The following is a 20,556-nucleotide window of genomic DNA, read 5'->3' as shown; positions in this document are numbered from 1 at the left end:
CTTAGATGAAGGGCTAGAAGGCATGATCATCAAGTTTGCAGACGACACCAAATTGGGAGGGATAGCCAATAGTCCAGAGGACAGGAGCAGAATTCAAAACGATCTTGACAGATTACAGAGATGGGCCAAAACTAACAAAATGAAGTTCAACAGTGACAAATGCAAGATACTCCACTTTGGCAGGAAAAACAAAATGCAAAGATACAGAATGGGTGACACCTGGCTCGAGAGCAGTACGTGTGAAAAAGATCTTGGAGTCCTCGTGGACAACAAGTTAAACATGAGCCAACAATGTGATGTGGCGGCAAAAAAAGCCAATGGGATTTTGGCCTGCATCAATAGGAGCATAGTGTCTAGATCTAAGGAAGTAATGCTACCCCTCTATTCTGCTTTGGTTAGACCACATCTGGAATATTGTGTCCAATTCTGGGCACCACAGTTCAAGAGAGATATTGACAAGCTGGAATGTGTCCAGAGGAGGGCGACTAAAATGATCAAGGGTCTGGAGAACAAGCCCTATGAGGAGCGGCTTAGGGAACTGGGCATGTTTAGCCTGAAGAAGAGAAGGCTGAGAGGAGATATGATAGCCATGTATAAATATGTGAGAGGAAGCCACAGGGAGGAGGGAGCAAGCTTGTTTTCTGCTTCCTTGGAGACTAGGACGCGGAACAATGGCTTCAAACTACAAGAGAGGAGATTCCATCTGAACATTAGGAAGAACTTCCTGACTGTGAGAGCCGTTCAGCAGTGGAACTCTCTGCCCCGGAGTGTGGTGGAGGCTCCTTCTTTGGAAGCTTTTAAGCAGAGGCTGGATGGCCATTTGTCAGGGGTGATTTGAATGCAATATTCCTGCTTCTTGGCAGGGGGTTGGACTGGATGGCCCATGAGGTCTCTTCCAACTCTTTGATTCTATGATTCTATGAAGTCCAAAACACCTGGAGGGCTCAAGTTTGCCCGCGCCTGGGTTAGAAGATCTCTGAGCAGGCATTGCATCTTCTACATCCCTTTGGGGTGCACATAGATTCTTCCACAATCTCCTTTGCCATATTTAATTATTTGAAGACATTTTCAGTTTCACTTTTGAATTGGTATCAACAATGAATATGTGACATTCAATGAATGAATATGTGACATTCACGTAGGGCAGTTTTAGATGGCAAGGAAAGTTGTTGTCTCAAATATCTGGTGCACAAATATGTGATTTGTCTCTTTTTGAAATCATTTTGATTTGCTACATATGAGGGCAAATGAAGGGTAGGGTGGGAATTTCAGAAAATTACTTTTTAGACTGTAGCTGCCAGCATTACTCAGCTCTTCTAAGAAGTAAATGGCACCTTAGGTTGTTTTACGCTTTAAATTATAATTGTATTTTTTTTTTGAATGTGGCTACCAAAATCCCTCAGAAATGATTTGGAGCGATAATAGTAAAAAATTAATGTTTGGGAAGATGTAATAATAATAATAATAATAATAATAATAATAATATCTGATTTGTGATCCAATACAACAGCCAGACCAAGCGTGATCCCTGGGGAAGGCAATGGCAACCCACTCCAGTATCCTTGCCAAGAAAACTAAATGGACCAGTACAACCAGAGATATGTCGGTATGCCATTGGAAGATGGGACTCCCAGGTCGGAAGATGGCCAAAATGCTACTGGGGAGGAGCAGAGGATAAGTTCAACTAGCCCCAGATGTGATGACGCAGCTAGCTCAAAGCCGAAAGGAAGGCTAGCGGCCGACGGTACTGGAGGCGAACGACGAATCCGATGCTCTAAAGATCAACACACCATAGGAACCTGGAATGTAAGATCTATGAGCCAGGGCAAATTGGATGTTGTTATTGGTGAGATGTCAAGACTAAAGATAGACATTCTGGGGGTCAGCGAACTGAAATGGACTGGAATGGGCCACTTCACATCAGATGACCACCAGATCTACTACTGCGGACAAGAGGAACATCGAAGAAATGGAGTAGCCTTCATAATTAATAAGAAATTCGCTAAAGCAGTGCTTGGATACAACCCAAAAAATGACAGAATGATCTCAATTCGAGTGCAAGGAAAGCCTTTCAACATCACAGTGATCCAAATATACGCCCCAACCACAGCTGCTGAAGAAGCAGAAGTAGATCAGTTCTATGAGGATCTGCAGGACCTACTGGATAATACACCAAAAAGAGACATTATTTTCATTACAGGAGACTGGAATGCCAAGGTGGGAAGTCAAATGACAACTGGGATCACAGGCAAGCATGGTCTGGGAGAACAAAATGAAGCGGGACGCAGGCTGATAGAATTCTGCCAGGAAAACTCGCTGTGTATAACGAATACTCTCTTCCAACAACCTAAAAGACGGCTTTATACATGGACCTCACCGGATGGTCAACACCGAAATCAGATTGACTACATCCTTTGCAGCCAAAGGTGGCGGACATCCATCCAGTCGGTGAAAACAAGACCTGGGGCTGATTGTAGCTCAGACCACGAACTTCTTATTGCCCAATTTAGAATAAAACTAAAGAGATCAGGGAAAATACACAGACCAGTTAGATATGATCTCACTAACATTCCTAGCGAATATACTGTGGAAGTGAAGAACAGATTTGAAGGACTAGATTTAGTAAACAGAGTCCCAGAAGAACTATGGACAGAAGTCCGAGACATTGTTCAGGAGACGGCAACAAAGTACGTTCCAAAGAAAAAGAAAACCAAGAAGGCAAAATGGTTGTCTGCTGAGACACTGGAAGTAGCCCAAGAAAGGAGGAAAGCAAAAGGAAACAGTGAAAAGGGGAGATATGCCCAGTTAAATGCGCAATTCCAGAGGTTAGCCAGAAGAGATAAGGAACTATTTTTAAATAAGCAATGCACGGAAGTGGAAGAAGACAACAGAATAGGAAGGACAAGAGACCTCTTCCAGAAAATTAGAAACATTGGAGGTAAATTTCAGGCAAAAACTGGTATGATAAGAAACAAAGATGGCAGGGACCTAACAGAAGCTGAAGAGATCAAGAGAAGGTGGCGAGTCTATACAGAAGATCTGTATAGGAAGGATAACAATATCGAGGATAGCTTTGACGATGTGGTGAATGAATTAGAACCAGACATCCTGAGGAGTGAGGTTGAATGGGCCTTAAGAAGCATTGCTAACAACAAGGCAGCAGGAGATGATGGGATCCCAGCTGAACTGTTTAAAATCTTAAAAGATGATGCTGTCAAGGTGATGCATGCCATTTGCCAGCAAATATGGAAAACACAAGAATGGCCATCAGACTGGAAAAAATCAACTTATATCCCCATACCAAAAAAGGGAAATGCGAAAGACTGCTCAAACTTCCGTACAGTGGCCCTTATTTCTCATGCCAGTAAGGTAATGCTCAAGATCCTGCAAGGAAGGCTCCAGCAATACATGGAGCGAGAGTTGCCAGATGTTCAAGCTGGGTTTAGAAAAGGCAGAGGAACGAGAGACCAGATTGCCAATATCCGCTGGATAATGGAGAAAGGCAGGGAGTTTCAGAAAAACATCTACTTCTGCTTCATTGACTATTCTAAAGCCTTTGACTGTGTGGATCATAATAAATTGTGGCAGGTTCTTGGTGGGATGGGCATACCAAGCCACCTTGTCTCTCTCCTGAGGAATCTGTACAAGGACCAAGTAGCAACAGTAAGAACTGACCACGGAACAACAGACTGGTTCAAGATTGGGAAAGGCGTACGGCAAGGCTGCATCCTCTCACCCAACCTTTTTAACTTGTATGCAGAACACATCATGCGATGTGCGGGGCTGGATGAATGCAAAGCTGGGGTGAAAATTGCTGGAAGAAACATTAACAACCTCAGATATGCAGATGACACCACTCTGATGGCCGAAAGCGAGGAGGAGCTGAGGAGCCTTCTAATCAAGGTGAAAGAAGAAAGCGCAAAAGCCGGGTTGCAGCTAAACGTCAAAAAAACCAAGATTATGGCAACAAGAATGATTGACAACTGGAAAATAGAGGGAGAAACCGTGGAGGCCGTGACAGACTTTGTATTTCTAGGTGCAAAGATTACTGCAGATGCAGACTGTAGCCAGGAAATCAGAAGACGCTTACTTCTTGGGAGGAGAGCAATGTCCAGTCTCGATAAAATAGTGAAGAGTAGAGACATCAGACTGGCAACAAAGATCCGCCTAGTCAAAGCCATGGTATTCCCTGTAGTAACCTACGGATGTGAGAGCTGGACCTTAGGGAAGGCTGAGCGAAGGAAGATCGATGCTTTTGAGCTGTGGTGCTGGAGGAAAGTGCTGAGAGTGCCTTGGACTGCGAGAAGATCCAACCAGTCCATCCTCCAGGAAATAAAGCCCGACTGCTCACTGGAGGGAAAGATACTAGAGACAAAGTTGAAGTACTTTGGCCACATCATGAGGAGACAGGAAAGCCTAGAGAAGACAATTATGCTGGGGAAAGTGGAAGGCAAAAGGAAGAGGGGCCGACCAAGGGCAAGATGGATGGATGGCATCCTTGAAGTGACTGGACTGACCTTGAGGGAGCTGGGGGTGGTAACGGCCGACAGGGAGCTCTGGCGTAGGCTGGTCCATGAGGTCACGAAGAGTCGGAGACGACTGAACGAATGAACAACACAACAACACAACAGCCAGCAGAGTGACATTGTTTGCTGTGTACTAATCTTGTTGTATTTCAAATAATAATTCTTTATTTGTATCCCTCTTTTCTCCCTAAACAGGCTCCAAAGTGGCTGACAACATTTTAAAAACAATACAAGTCAGCATACATATAATAACCTATAAAACCAACTTTACAATTAATTATAAATATTTTTCAAAAACATTTAACAAATACAGATACTGCAGGGAAATCATTAATACAGATGGTAACGTAACACGACTCTCTGAAAGTTAAGCCTTCCTGTACTTCCAAATTAAGTATCGTCATTAATAGTTTGTGTGAATAGGAAGGTTTTCAGCTGCTTTTTAAAAGATGTCAGGGAGGGGGCTGTTTTAACCTCCTTGGGGAGGAAGTTCCAAAGAGTTGGGGCAGCCACCAAGAAGGTCCTCTCCATCATCACCATCAATAGCATTTGTAATGGTGGTGGCAATGAGAGAAAGGCCTCTCCGGAAGATCATAACATTCAGGCGGATTGATATGAGGAGATGTGGTCAGATAGGTAAGTAGGGCCTAAACTGTTTAGGGCTTTAAAGGTTAAAACCAGCACCTTGAATTGGACCCGGAAAGGAATTGGCAGCCAGTGCAGGTGCTTTAGCAGGGGGATAGAATGCTCCCTGGGTCCCGCACCTGTCAATAACCTGGCTGCAGATCTCTGAACTAATTGAAGTTTCCGAACACTCTTCAGGGGCAGCCCCACGTAGAGCCCATTACAGTAGTCTAAATGGGATGTAACCAAGGCATGGATCACCATGGCCAAGTCCTCCATATAAGCAAAAAGTAATCTTTTCAGGGCCCCAAGCTTTGTTGATTCTTGTTGTAAACATAACTTCTCCAAAAAAAATGCTTCCTGAGTCTCAAAGATCAGATTGTGAAAACTACCATTCTTTTCTTGATCCTAGTTGTTGCAGCCGTAGGACCTATGGCAAGGGATGTTGAGAGCCTTGCTCTTTGTCTAAGAGCTCTGCTGTGTGAGGAAATGTTCCGCCTGGATCCCAAGGTGCCACCTCTTCCCTTCAATGAGCAGGTAAGACATCTGATTGTGGAGGTTCTCAAAGTAGAAAATGTAGAGAAAGGAGTAAAGTGTTCAAGAAATCTCTCTGCCTTCTCTTTTGATTGCTGTGCTATTTGGGATAGCATTGTTTTCTTACTGATAACTAGAGAACAAAATAAATATTGTTGCCCAGCACTGCAGATGCTTGCTTGATTTCTTGTTGCTATCTGTTTGAGTGGGGGAAAAGCATTTGTGGAACGCCTTAAGGGAGGTCCGATTTCCACCCTTTCTGCTGTTTTTTGTTTTTTGTTTTTTTGCCAGCAAGCAAAGATTATCATGTTTCAACAGACTTAATTGACCAAGGTAGACAAACACGTACTGTTTTTGAGATGTACTTTTACATTGTTTTTAAATCCAATATGTTAAAAGCAGTGTCTTAATTTAATGGATAGGAGCTGTGGTGGCACAATGGTTTAAATCCTTGTGCTGGCTGAACTGCTGACCTGAAGACTTGAAGGTCAGTGGTTCGAATCCGCGAGATGGGGTTTATTTATCGTGTCATGGGCAACCAGACAATTGTATTACATTTCTAACAGAACAAAACAAGCAAACAGACATAACACAAAGTTTGCAAGCTTGGTAGTTGATTAAATGTCCCTTGACCAGTATCTGGCCACTGGGAGTATCTCTGGAAAAGGTCCTCCATTGTGCATCTAGCAGGGTTCAGGTTGCATTGCAGCAGGTGATCAGTGGTTTGCTCTTCTCCACACTCGCATGTCGTGGATTCCATTTTGTAGCCCCATTTCTTAAGATTGGCTCTGCATCTCATGGTGCCAGAGGGCAGTCTGTTCAGCGCCTTCCAAGTCGCCCAGTTTTATGTGTGCCCAGAGGGGAGTCTCTCATTTGGTATCAGTTATTTGGTATCAGCCATTGATTGAGGTTCTGGTTTGAGCCTGCCACTTTTGGACTCTCGCTTGCTGGGGTGTTCCAGCGAGTGTCTCTGTAGATCTTAGAAAGCTATTTCTTGATTTATGTTGTTGGCGTGCTGGCTGATACCCAAACAGAGGATGGGCTGGAGATGTCACTGCCTTGGTCCTTTCAATATTGGATGCTACTTCTCAGCGGATGTCAGGTGGTGCAATACCGGCTAAACAGTGTAATTTCTCCAGTGGTGTAGGGCACAGACACCCCGTGATAATGTGGCATGTCTCATTAAGAGCCACACCTACTGTTTTAGTGTGGTGAGATGTGTTTCACACTGGGCATGCATACTCAGGGTTCCCCGCATGGGAAGCTGGGGCTGAAAGATGGAAGCTCACCTCATCTCACTTCCAGAAGCATCCTTTGGGGATATGAGAGAAGCCTCCCAAAGGATGGTAATGTTGCGGTGGAATTAAAAAGGTTCTGTATGAGGCAACAGAAACAACCCCCTTTTCAGCAGAAGCTCTCCCCATCTGGTTTAAGGAGTAAACATACACCAATTGTCTTTGTAGTAGCTTTATACAAAGGAATATTTACAATACAGCAGGATACTGGGACTCTTCTTTAACCCTTCTGCCAGGCACTTCCAAGTAGTTAAAGTTGAAACCTTACTTGCAAAAGGCTTTCTCCTTCTTCTGGAACTTTGCAGCTCTTCTCTCAATCAATGCAACTCCTTCAACACCAACTCTCAACAAAACAGAAGCTTTGTACTACTTTAGTACCTTTACAACTGCTGTACCCTGGCTGTAAATTAGATAAGACTAACCAGGTGGTTTTATTCTTCATCCTCACAGCATGCTTGATCCTTACATTTACTTACATTTTCTTATTTCTACTTAAGAAATGACTAACTTAAAAACTCTGACAGGTAACACATAGGGTTGCCCCCTGGGTATCGTCTCTGTAGATGGCTGATTCTCTCACACCAGAAGCGACTTGCAGTATATTCTTAGGTCGCTTCTGACACGTTTAAAAAATGGTGGATGATTTAGCCTTTTTCAAATTCTATACTTCATATTGCTTCAGATGCTCTGTTTTAAATTTGTAAGTCACTTTGAATTCTGCTTGGAAGAAAGCTTGGATATGAATTTAAAATGTGTCAAATTTGTTTTAAAGTGTTTTTAATCATGCTTTTTGATAGCATTGTTGTTTATTTTTTTTAACTTTTGTAGCTTAACATTTTAGCTTGATCTTTTAAATTTATTGTAAGGCACTTTCAATCTCATTTTAGGAGAAAGGTGGAAATACAATTCAAGAAATGCATACATATAAATGCACATCCGTACAACCTCCAAAATTTCCCCAGCTAGTGTGACCTAGGCTGGATGAGGGAATCTGGGAGCTGTATTTCAAAAGCGTAATTTCTCCAAGTTCTGCCATGGATTTTCATGAATTCTGTCTCACATAGGGTGCATCTCCACTGTAGAATTAATGCAGTTTAATACCACTATAACCGCAACAACTCAGTGCTATGGAATCCTGGGATCTGGAGTTAGATAAGACACCAGCACTCTTTGGCAAGGAATTCTGAAGATCTTGGAGAACTACAACTCCCATGATTCGAAAGCATTGAGCCATGACAGTTGAAGTGAGTCAAACTGCATTATTTTGCAATGTAGACACACCCATGCTCATCCAGCCTGCTGGCTGATCTATGCAGATTCCAATAGGATTTGTATGTGTTCTGATCACTTTGAAATTCTTTTCTTCCCTCACGGCTCTAGGTGTACTCTAGCTCTCATCCCCTCCGAATAGGGTACTATGTCACGGATTCATTTATTATGCCAACCCCTTCCATGAAAAGAGCTATACTGGAAACCAAGGAGCTTCTGGAAAAGGCTGGCCATATGGTATGTGTCCTCCATTTCAACTCACCACTTCCTACTATACATGTTAGAATTTGGCTTGAAAGCAGCCCATTATGAAATTGAATTAGGTGATACTAGAATGAGATAAAAAACAAACAAAAAAGCCTAGTATAGGATAAAAACAGACAAAAATAGGGATAACATCACAACATTTAACTAAGTGCTACAATAATTTGGTAAAGACGACTGGAACGGAATATGGATTAGGAGATTGTTTACGATTCTACGATGAGACGGAGCGGATTATTTAGTGTAATTATATAACTGTTGTATTATGGATATGTTGTTATTTTGTTATTGCCTTTTGTAAATTGCCTTTTATATGTTGTACACCGCCGTGAGTCGCCCAAGGGCTGAGAACGGCGGTCAACAAATGCAGCAAATAAATAAATAAACATGAAACAAATGATGGTGGGAACTCCAGATGCTGAGAAAAATAAAAAAAACGTTTCATTAAGGGGCATTTTAAAGACCCAACAATTGACTGTCTGTAGTCCCTTATACTGATGCATCACTGATGTGCTCAAAGAAGAATGTTGTTGTTCATTCGTTCAGTCGTCTCCGACTCTTTGTGACCTCATGGACCAGCCCATGCCAGAGCTCCCTGTCGGCCGTCACCACCCCCAGCTCCTTCAAGGTCGGTCCAGTCACTTCAAGGATGCCATCCATCCATCTTGCCCTTGGTCGGCCCCTCTTCCTTTTACCTTCCACTTGGACTGCGAGAAGATCCAACCAGTCCATCCTCCAGGAAATAAAGCCCGACTGCTCATTGGAGGGAAAGATACTAGAGACAAAGTTGAAGTACTTTGGCCACATCATGAGGAGACAGCAAAGCCTAGAGAAGACAAAGAAGAATAGTTGTTTTGTATTATATGATTCATTCTCTGATAATTTGGTGTTCATTTTATATTTTAGTAACTGTATGCAGTATTGTGATTGGAGGATATAATTTTAAGGGCACCTTGAGAGCAGGGGTTCGTGAGCAGGCAGTTAAAAGCATAACAACAACAACAACAACAACAACACACTTTATTTATGTTCTCTGAGCTCAGATTATTTCCAGGCACTGTATTGTGACAAGGTGTAAATCCAATGAGTATTCAATTTGGATACTGTTGTACCTTCTTGTGGCAGATGCCTTGAAGAAATAATCTGTAGGCTTTTGCCATATATCCTTTTAGTATTGTGGGAAAGGATGTGCATGTAAATTTTAAATATCCAAGAGTACACACATTCTAGAATTGCTATATTTGACATAAATATCTCTTAGGGACCCCCGCTGATGCAGCAGGTTAAACTGCTGAGCTGCTGAACTTGCTGACCAAAAGGTCAGTGGTTTGAATTTGGGGAGCAGGATGAGCTCCTGTTTTTAGCCCCAGCTTCTGCCAACCTAGCAGTTCGAAAACATACAAATGTGAGTAGATTAATAGGTACCGCTTTGGCGGGAAGGTAACAGCACTCCATGCAGTCATGCTGGCCACATGACCTAGGAGGCATCTACAGACAATGCTGGCTCTTTGGCTTAGAAATAGAGCTGAGCACCACCCCCAGAGTTGGATACAACTAGACTTAATGTTAGGGGAAACCTTAACCTTTTCTCTGTATCTGTTGATGCCATCACCAGAGGATGTGTGGCGGCTGAGCTAATAATAATTCTATGTCTCTGAAATGCCAGAGCCTGCACTGAATAGTTATGACTTGGGTCCATTTCATGGAACAACTTCAAAATCTTTGTAGATATTATTACCAGGGCAAATTATGTCTTATCTTCACAATGGCATTTTACAGAAATAATTATTTTCATCTAGATTTGTTTGTGTAATTCTTTCTCCAGCTGGTTCCCTTTGAGCCCATTAATATGGACTACTTTGTGTATAAGCTTTGCTCAAGGGGCATCTCTGCTGATGGCTATACCACCTACCTAGAACACTTGTAAGTACCGTGTTACCTAAATCCTAATGTTCTATAAGACAGAGAAGATGATAGGACTCTGTGTAAAGAAATTTGCTTCTTCCATTCTTACTGCTCCATTTTCCTACCACCTCCATTGCAGGAAGAGGCAGGCTCACAATGTTTGGATGCGAAAAAGCTATTTACTCTGATACTTCTAACCTCTGAATTGTCATGCCTGTGGCTTAACAGTGATTTCTAGGCTGTTGTAGATGAAGCAAAATTGTACTAAACACACAATATTTTTCTGCAAATTAAGGTTAACGCAGCTTTCTTAGACACCCTGCATCTCTTGTGATCTAGAAAAGGCCCTTAAGATGCTATCTCAAGTAAAATTTTAATTGGGTTGCTGTGAGTTTTCTGGGCTGTATGGCCATGTTCCAGAAGCATTCCCTCCTGACCTTTCACCTACATCTATGGCAGGCATCCACAGAGGTTGTGAGGTCTGTTGGAAACTAGGCAAGTGAGGTTTATATATCTGTGGCATGTCCAGGGTGGGAGAAAAAACTCCTGTCTGCTTGCATGTTTAACGGTGAGCTAGAATGCTTGTGTTGTTGATATCAGGGGAAGTATACCAAAGAGGAAGGCTGATGTTCAAAAAGCAGGGATTTTATCCTAATGAGAAAAATAAGAAAGAGCGATGGCTGTGTAAATGAAGATGGTAACTGACAATAAAAGAAATGAATATGAGCTTAAGATTGTTCACTGGAATCCTGGACTGGATCCTTAGGTGCATCTCTGTAACTACCACATTTACTCAGATGTAATGCAAAAGAATAAGGTGGGATTGGTTTTAATGCATATGTATTATTGGTTTTAATGCATATGTATTATTATTATTATTATTATTATTATTATTATTATTATGCGCACCTTTTTGGCTAAATTGCTTAGCCAAAATAGAGATGTGCATTACATTCAGTTTTGTATTACAATTGTGTGTCTAAACCTTGCTTATGACCCTCCCTTGCTTTATACATTGGGGAAGATATGGAAGCTAAGGAAAGATACAAATTACTCATTTGTACTGTCTTTCATTGTGAAAAATATTGGTCCCTCTATCAGCTCCAGCTCCTCATGCAAGGTCATGAGAGAAGCCTCCCACAAGGATGATAAAACATCAAAAAATCATCCAGGCATCCCCTGGGAAACGTCCTTGCAGACAGCCAATTCTCTCACACCAGAAGCGACTTGCAGTTTCTCAGGTCGCTCCTAACACGACAAAAAAAAAGTACCTATTGATGGCACATTTGCATGTTTTCGAACTGCTAGGTTGGCAGAAGCTGGGGCTAACAGTGGGAGCTCATCTGCTCTCTGGATTTAAACAACCGACCTTTTGGTCATCAAGTTCAGCAGTTCAGCAGTTTAACCCACTGCGCCACTGGGGGTTCACTTTATCTGGGTGTGCATCACAAGAATAGAATGAAATAGAGACAAGAGATGAAGTTACACATTATTGAGTCCCAATACTCACGCATGGGAGTCCTTGAGGAGTTCAGATAGTTGATAATCCTGTTATAATATGCCCCTTGCAATTGTCAAAGTCTTAGTGCCAGAATACTGGTGGTTAAAGTGATAATTATTGTGACGATTATATAATGAATGGTCTTGGTTGTTTTTCAGCAAAGGAGAGTTGGTGGATCCTTCAATAAAGGATTTCTTGCTCTTGGCCAAATTACCTAACTGGATACAACGCCTCCTAAGCTGGATCAGCAGACCAATAGTAAGGCTTATTTTCTCACTGACCTTTCCTAACTTGCTGTACAAGCATCATATGAGGAGCACACTGCAAGGGTGTGAACTGAGGAGAGTTATTGTATTAGTTTATTTTTTACCTTGGGACTCAAGGCGGCTAATAATGAGCATAAATCAGGGCAAAATAAAGCAATGTAAATTAATTTAAATATAAATAAAATAATTACCTGTATATACTCGAATGTAAGCTGACCCAAATATAAGCCAAGGCACCTAATTTTACCACAAAAAACTGGGAAAATGTATTGACTTGAGTATAAGCCAAGGGTGGGAAATGCAGCAGCTACTGGTAAATTTCAAAATAAAAATAGATAACAATAAAATTACATTAATTGAGGCATCAGTAGGTTAAATGTTTTTGAATATTTACATATAACTGTAATTTACGATAAGATTGTCCAACTCTGATTAAATCATTATTCGAATCTTCTTCAATGTAAATGTGCTTACGTATCCTTCCAGGGGCTTTTTTAGCCTAAAAAAGGGCTGAAAAACTTGGCTTATACTCGAATGCACATTTGTCATTGTGCAAAAAATAATGGGTTCATTTGGGAGAAGGTGAAGTGCAGAAATATGAGCGCTCCTGGCTCTGACTATCGTATTGATTATTCTGTAGTCTGCAGTAGATAGGATTGGGACAAACAAACTTGAGCCAATTATTGAGGCCTTGTCTGCTTCATGGACTGGGGAAAGCCCCATCTCAAATTACTTTTCTTGGCTAGACACACTTTGATGTAAAAGTATTATTTTATAATATTATAAAAAGTATATTATTTTAATTTAAAAGTCTGTTCTGTCGATTCTTTCACTTCCTTAGAGTCCTCGTACATCAAAAGTTCTGGAAAGCATGACAGAGAGGTAAGGACTTCTTGGTGGAAACTCAGGGTGCATCTACGCTGTAGAATCCACACAGTTTGGCTTACTTTAACTGCCACAGCTCAATTCTGTGGAAACCTGTGGGCTGTAGTTTGATGGGAGCAGGCTAAAGACTTATTTTATTCCAATGTTTACATCTCAGCCATGGTTAGAGGATCACAGCTTGATTGAATTTGAATTGATGTTTTTATATGTGCATGTGTTTTATTTTGTTGTATTTTATATTGTGTTCACTTTCATGTTTTTTAAGGCACTTTGTGCCATCTGTAAACAGCCCCGAGTCCCTCCGGGGAGATAGTGATGGGATATGAGAATAAAGTTATTATTATTATTATTATTATTATTATTATTATTATTATTATTATTTGAAACACAACAAGATTAGTACGAAGCAAACAAGATCACTAAGCTGGCTGTTGTATTGGATCACACGTCAGACACTTCCCAAATGTCTAGAACTGTGATGTATCGGTGAATAATGCGTGCAGATCCAAGTAGGGTGGCCTTTTTCAGCTGACAGATGGTAATTTTGTCACCAGAACTAATTGAATAGGAAGTAAATAGCTTATAAACATCCTACTACTTATTCCCAGTATGAGGCAGAGACCTCAGTGACCTCAATTTTGTTATTATCATTGTTAGTGTTGTTGTTATTTGTAAAACTACATTTCCCATGATGACATGATATTGAGCCATGGCAGTTACAGTGGTGTCAAAGTACATTGATTCTACAGTATAGATGCACCCATAATCTCTTTATCTTTCTAAGGAACAGAGGGCAATTCCCAGGGTTAGTTATTGCACCTTTGGTATATTTGTGTACATGAGAAGTTTGAAGTGTCCATTCATCCCGTCCAATGATTCATTCCTACAAGTGGCTTATTGACTTCTTTCTCAGTTACCCAGCAGCAGTCATTTGACAAAATTGTGTCTAGATCTGTTATTAGTGTATAGAATCATAGAATCATAGAGTTGGAAGAGACCTCGTGGCCCATCCAGTCCAACCCCCTGCCAAGAAGCAGGAATATTGCATTCAAAGCACCCCCGGCAGATGGCCATCCAGCCTCTGTTTAAAAGCTTCCAAAGAAGGAGCCTTCACCACACTCCTGGGCAGAGAGTTCCACTGCTGAACGGCTCTCACAGCCAGGAAGTTCTTCCTAATGTTCAGATGACAGCCTTCTCATTAATAGGTGGGGATGATGAGGCTTGTAGTCTTAATGCATTCGGAGAGCTTAAGGTTGAGCAAAGCTATATAGACTGGACAGGACATGGAAGGACAATGCTATTCCTTTCCCAGGTTACTACCTTCTTCTCTTTTAAATTTTAGATCTGTGAAAGAACTTTGGGAACTTCACTTTGAAATTGAGGTAAATTTTATTTTAAGAGCCCTGAGTCTATTTGCAGTCTAAGTAATCCTAATCAGTGTCTAGGTTTGTCCAAAAGAATGATTGCAGCCTTTTCTATTTTATACTTAACATCCTTTTTAAAAAGTATATTCTGAGCAAACTGATGTACAGAGACCTTACTGAGTGCTTTATTTCATAGGTACATGCTTAAGTAAAACTAGTCCAGAGTCATTTTAGCATTTGTATGGCTCTGCATCATCTCAAACATTCAAAACAGAACTTAAGACCTATCTTTTCCAGTAGGCCTACCCAGTCAATTTTAAATTGTGAATTTTACATTTAAATTCTATTTGTGTTTTAATCTATGTATTTGTATTCAATTGTAAATAATTGTATTTTATTATATGTGTATTATTATTATTATTAGATACACAACAAGATTAGTACATCAGACAAGATCACTCTGCTGGCTTTTGTATTGGATCACACGTTGGACACTTCCCAAGTGTCTAGGACTGTGTGATGTATTGGCAAATAATGCTTGCAGATCCAAGTAGGGTGGCCTTTTGCAGCTGACAGATGGTAATATTGTCAACACCAATTCTTTTTAAGTGCAGGCCAAGGTCTTTGGGCACTGCACCCAGTGTGCCGATCTCCACTGGGACCACCTTTACTGTCTTGTGCCATAGTCTTTGCAGTTCAGTCTTTAAATCCTCATATCGTGTAAGCTTTTCCAGTTGCTTTTCATTGATTCTGCTGTCGCATAATAATAATAATAATAATAATAATAATAATAATAATAATAATAATAATAATGGTGTTCCTAGGGTCTTGAGTTTTTTAGAACACTAACACAATATTTTTATTTTATTGTGATTCTCCACTAAAATGTTCTTAAGGCAGATGCTGATATCCCTAATTAAACAAAGCACCAAGTTAATGGCCATTGAAGCCATTGAAATAAATGATAATTAGCAAACATCAATACAATTTTAAAATACAGTTTCTTCATACTCTTTACTAAAGCAGTAAGAGAGGGGACTGTTTATATTTCTGAGAGAATAAAAAGTCTGGGAGCAACATAGATGCATTTGTACAAGTTCTCCCTAGTTTCAGTGTACCTATGTATGTGATGTTATTTTGAAGAAGACCTTTTCTGAAGATCTTAACATATATAATCAGGTTCATAATGTAACAGGTGAGTCCCTTTAATAGCCAGGTCTCGAGCTTTTTAGGACTTTAAATATTAAATCCAGCATATTGAATTGAACCCAAAAAGCAGCTGGCAACTAGCCCAGTACCAGAATAATATGATATTCATTCTATATATCAGTAGACAGCTTATCCTGTGAATTTTGCAATAATAGAATGAGGGCACTTGCATGCATAGTATATTGTTTAGTCAAGGAACAGTGTAATTAAGACATGAATACTGAAATCTTGCTATCTTTTCCCATTCTTCCTTACTTAGGAATACTGCTACAAATTTATTGCAGAGTGGAAGAAACTACAGCTGGATGTGTTGCTTTGCCCCGCACTGTCTCCTGCTTACAAGATTGGATACCCTGGCAAAATTTCAAGTACTTGGACATTATGTGTGAAATCAGATTTCCAGAGGACACTGGAAATCTTTAGAATGCTAAGTCAGAAGTGAAACAGTTCCACACAGTTCTTTGGGGGAAATTTCAGAGACTAGTTTCTCAGAACAAAGATGTCAGAATGCATCGGGAACATTATAATTTCAGCTGTTTTCTTTGTTTAACTCTTTGGTGTTACACCTTTAAAATTATTTTTCCCAATTCAAACCCTGAGATGAGATATTTATAACTCTAGTGATGTAAGGAAACATGGAAAATCATGTCATCTGTATATTGGTGACATTGTACCCCATGCTATCAGATGTTTCTTAGCTCTGTGTTGATCAGGATTGGGCAATCTAGACGTTATGGCTGTGTTTAGGTATTAATTTTAAGTTATATTGTAAGGTTGCCATTTCAGGAGAAAGGTGCTTTGGGTCTCAAGATTTTCTTGTCTTTGGGTCTTAGAGGTTTCTTGGGCTTTAGGCTCTGTCTATTCGGTTTTGGAGAAAGTGACCCCTAGGAGGCAACAGTATTCCACAAGTAGATGTTTTAAGTAATTTTGTGTTGGAAAAAAGAATTCCCCTCTGCCTATGGGAGATTGGAAATGTTTTGAAGATGTTGTCTTTCTAGGAGTCCTAGAGGCGTCCCCCTCCACTGGCGCCAGCCTTTGAATCATATATCCAGACTATAGTCTGCCCTCCATATTTGCTGAGGTTAGGGGCACAGGGCTTTCACAAAAGTGAAAAATAAAAGTCCAGTGTTTTATTTTACCCGAGACAACACCTCACTGGGGCCCTTTCTACACTGCCATATAATCCAGGTTATCAAATCAGATAATCCACATTATCTGCTTTGAACTGGATTATATGAGTTTACACTGCCATATAATCCAGTTCAAAGCAGATGATCTGGATTTTATATGACAGGGTAGAAGGGGCCTGGGAATATTTAGTTCCTCCATGATCAACATCAAGCAGAGACTGGGCATAGAGTTGCACTGGAGATTACTAGAGAGAACATTTTAATCAAATCAGTGAAAAATCTACAAAGGCCAAACCAAAAAATGTAGAGGTTTGTCTGTGGCCCCCTCTACACTGCACTATATCCCAGAATCTTATCCCAGATTATCTGATTGTCCCAGATTATATGGCAGGGGAGACTCATATAATCCAGTTCAAAGCAGATAACCAAATCAAATTTAAATCACACCATAATTAAAGCACTTCACTTATCAGTATTTCCATAAACTGGGGTGTGGAAAATTACATTCTTTTGTATTTGTAATGGAAATTTGAGGAGACTGTGGTTATAAAGTCATTTCCTTCTCAAAAGTACTATATCAGTAATTACAAAAACATTGCAAGCTGTCAGGAAAAAAGTTTACTTTGGCAGCTCTTCTGAATCAATAACTCTTAGTAACCTATCGGGTTTTGTCATTCCAGTGGCAGCCGTTTACACTATGTTGTATAACTACTTGGATTTCCCTGCTGGAGTGGTTCCTGTCACAACAGTGACAAAGGAAGATGAGGAGGAACTGAAGAACTTCAAAGGGTACTATAACGATATGTGGGACAAAATCTTTGCCAAGGTACGTCCTGTGTCATCTAGTGCTTTGTAAGGGCTGTCAGCCGCTTTTCTTGGACATTTTGTATCAAAAGTATAGCACAAAATCCTTACTTGTCCTGTGTTTTATCCTTGCAGGCGGTGCAAGGGGGTGTGGGGCTCCCTGTGACCGTCCAGTGCGTGGCTTTGCCATGGCAGGAAGAACTGTGCCTTCGGTTCATGAAGGAAATAGAAAAACTGACCTCAGAAAAAAGAAGAACACATTGAGTGTAAACTTGCTAGAAACGGAAGAATGGGAAACTGACTTCTGGATTTAGTAGACCCATAACAGACTATTTCATCAGACCAAATTTTGATTCAATGCTGAAATGCTTTTCTGCCTCGTGCTTTACTTTATGGGACTGCCATGAACATGGAAAGGGTGTGTTGCATTGGTCCCATTGTACATGCAAGTGTTTCATTAAAGAGTGTACAGTCATTGCAGCTGCTGATATTGTAGAAGTATCCCTATCCAACATTCCCAGCAGACATATAGAAATCTACTACATAACACATCCAGACCATTAGGCTGTCCAGAACATCGACATTAACAGGAAAGAGTTATTTGGGGATTCATAGAATCATAGAGTTGGAAGAGACTTGGGCCATCCAATCCAACCCCCTGCCAAGAAGCAGGAAAATCACATTCAAAGCACCCCCGACAGATGGCCATCCAACTTCTTTTTAAAAGCCTCCAAAGAAGGAGCCTCCACCACACTCTGGGGCAGAGAGTTCCACTGCTGAACAGCTCTCAAAGTCAGGAAATTCTTCCTAATGTTCAGATGGAATCTCCTTTCTTATAGTTTGAAACCATTGTTCTGCGTCCTAGTCTCCAGGGCAGCACAAAAAAAAGCATGTTCCCTCTTCCCTATGACTTCCTCTCACATATTTATACATGGCTATCATGTTTCCTTTCAGACAGGATTCTTTCCTGGGACGTTTTCGAGGCAGATTACTTTTCCTGTCACCGAACTACACCTGCTTTTTATTACTAGAGAAATCAAGGGGTGAAAAAAAGTATTGATGGGAAGCATTGGAGGGCTTGATTCACCATGGAGATGAGCACAGCCAAGATGTTCATGGGAATCACAGCCAGCAAATGTAGAAACCTTGGCCACTTCCTTTGTCCCACACTTGAAAGTGACAAAAGTGCACGAATCAGTCGCATGGTGGCATGGAATACATTAACCTTTGAAATGCTGCAAACAGGTTTATGCTTGGAAATGAATAACCGACACAGTTACAGGAATCCAAAGTCTCCCTCCCTCTACCTCTGCAGACACTTTTGTTCAAGCTCCAATGACTTCTTTATGTTGGTTTTGGTTTTGGTTTTTACGATGCAGTTGTATTGCTCTGTTTTATTTGCACTCCAAGATAATTATAATCCTCTTTTTAAAAAAAGTACAATGAGGGAGGTCTTTATCTTGTGTATAAATATTTGCTTTTCCCATCTTAGCTTTAAATCTCTAGTGTCTTCACATATTTCTCCATAACTAGGGGGCTGGTCCATGAGGTCAGGAAGAGTTGGAAATGACTGAATGAATAAACAACAAAGGGGGGCTTAAGAGGTTCATGATGGAGAGAGCATATTATGTCCACCAGTTTTAACTCCACTCATGTTCCCAACTTACCCTTTTTCTGCCCTCCCAGCTTTCTCCAGACATGTCTTCCCTGATTTGGAATTCAGAAGAGCTTGGAAGTGTTACTTTTTCAGAGTACATCTATCTACCAGAAAATATTAGAATGACTAGTAGCAATATTGACTAGGGGATTCTGAGAATTTTAGTCCAAAATAAAAAAAACCCCACCTTTTCCAATGTCTGCACTGCAGTTACGTTATTAAAATCAAATCACAACATTTGTCTACAGTCCTTATTTGTTTAAAGCAGTGGTAGGGAACCTTTGGCCCTCAAGGTATGTTGACTACAGTTTCAATGATTTAGACTTTAATATATGAGCCAGTTGAAAGGGGATTAAACCGATAACATCACTAGAATTGGTGTCATCCAGTTTGGTAACTCATGGTGTTACCCTCCAGGACTGCATCAGACCATAATATTGGAGCTAAAATGTAAAAAATAATAATAACAAAATCAGCCATTATAAAAATTAGTAAAAACAACAAAAACACATGTTGACAACCCTTCGTGATTCACATTATCATTGTAACAGCAGTAGTGACTTCTTGACAACTGCATTTACATTAGAAGGTTCTTAAACTAAATCACCATAAAATTTAATTTTATAGGTACATTGCTGCAAGATATGTAATTGGTCTTATGAAAAAAATATTTTTGTGGTGATACCTAAGTACAGGGTTATTTTAAATGGATCTGTCAGAATTTCCCATGTTTGAGACTGGAATAGCTTGGTTTACATTGAAAAGGGCTTGTTAGGGTCACAGTTGGCACTTTCCACATGCTCACATCCACAAACCTAAAGTCTGCAAGTTACAGTCTTGAACTACATGGGTTATTTTTCTCAGGCAATTCCATAATCATAATCATAATTTTATTTAATAATAATAATTTAATAATAATAATTTAATAATTTTATTTAATAATAATTTTATTTAATAATAATAGTAACAACAACAATTTTATTTTTGTATCCTGCCACCATTTCCCTGAAGGGACTTAGGATAGCTAACATGGGGACCAAGCCCAAACAGAGTTAAAATATAACACAATAAAATACATATACAAACATCATAAAAATATAATTAAAAACGTAATTCATCAGACAACAACCAGTAGCCAAGCATAGTGGACATTTCCAATCGAAGAAGTGAGGCAGAGGCTTGTGCAATACAACTGCAAGGACAGTTGTATCATTGTAAAAAATACCACAAATAACACATTAAAACGTATTTCTATAAAATACATATTAAAACACACAAAACAGACTAAAATTAATAGTTTGTTGCTAAAACCAGCAAAGATTG

At 40.2% G+C, this 20,556-nt stretch overlaps 1 protein-coding gene across 1 annotated transcript in view; it reads left to right on the top strand.

Annotated features, from left to right (window-relative positions):
- LOC132773878 (fatty-acid amide hydrolase 1-like) overlaps nt 1–18,056 on the top strand; it is a 32,154-nt gene extending 14,098 nt beyond the window's left edge. The window contains exons 7-15 of the mRNA XM_067467900.1: nt 5,563–5,687; nt 8,360–8,485; nt 10,338–10,435; nt 12,077–12,176; nt 13,026–13,066; nt 14,412–14,451; nt 15,902–16,010; nt 17,453–17,598; nt 17,712–18,056. Of these exons, the coding sequence (XP_067324001.1) occupies nt 5,563–5,687; nt 8,360–8,485; nt 10,338–10,435; nt 12,077–12,176; nt 13,026–13,066; nt 14,412–14,451; nt 15,902–16,010; nt 17,453–17,598; nt 17,712–17,840 (914 nt within the window). The 3' untranslated portion in view covers nt 17,841–18,056. The remainder of the gene's footprint in view (nt 1–5,562; nt 5,688–8,359; nt 8,486–10,337; nt 10,436–12,076; nt 12,177–13,025; nt 13,067–14,411; nt 14,452–15,901; nt 16,011–17,452; nt 17,599–17,711) is intronic.
- Nucleotides 18,057–20,556: the final 2,500 nt, after the last annotated feature.

The sequence above is a fragment of the Anolis sagrei genome, chromosome 4 (genome assembly GCF_037176765.1).
Source record: "Anolis sagrei isolate rAnoSag1 chromosome 4, rAnoSag1.mat, whole genome shotgun sequence".
NCBI classification, from domain to species: Eukaryota; Metazoa; Chordata; class Lepidosauria; order Squamata; family Dactyloidae; genus Anolis; species Anolis sagrei.
This window is presented reverse-complemented; position numbering and strand designations above follow the sequence as displayed.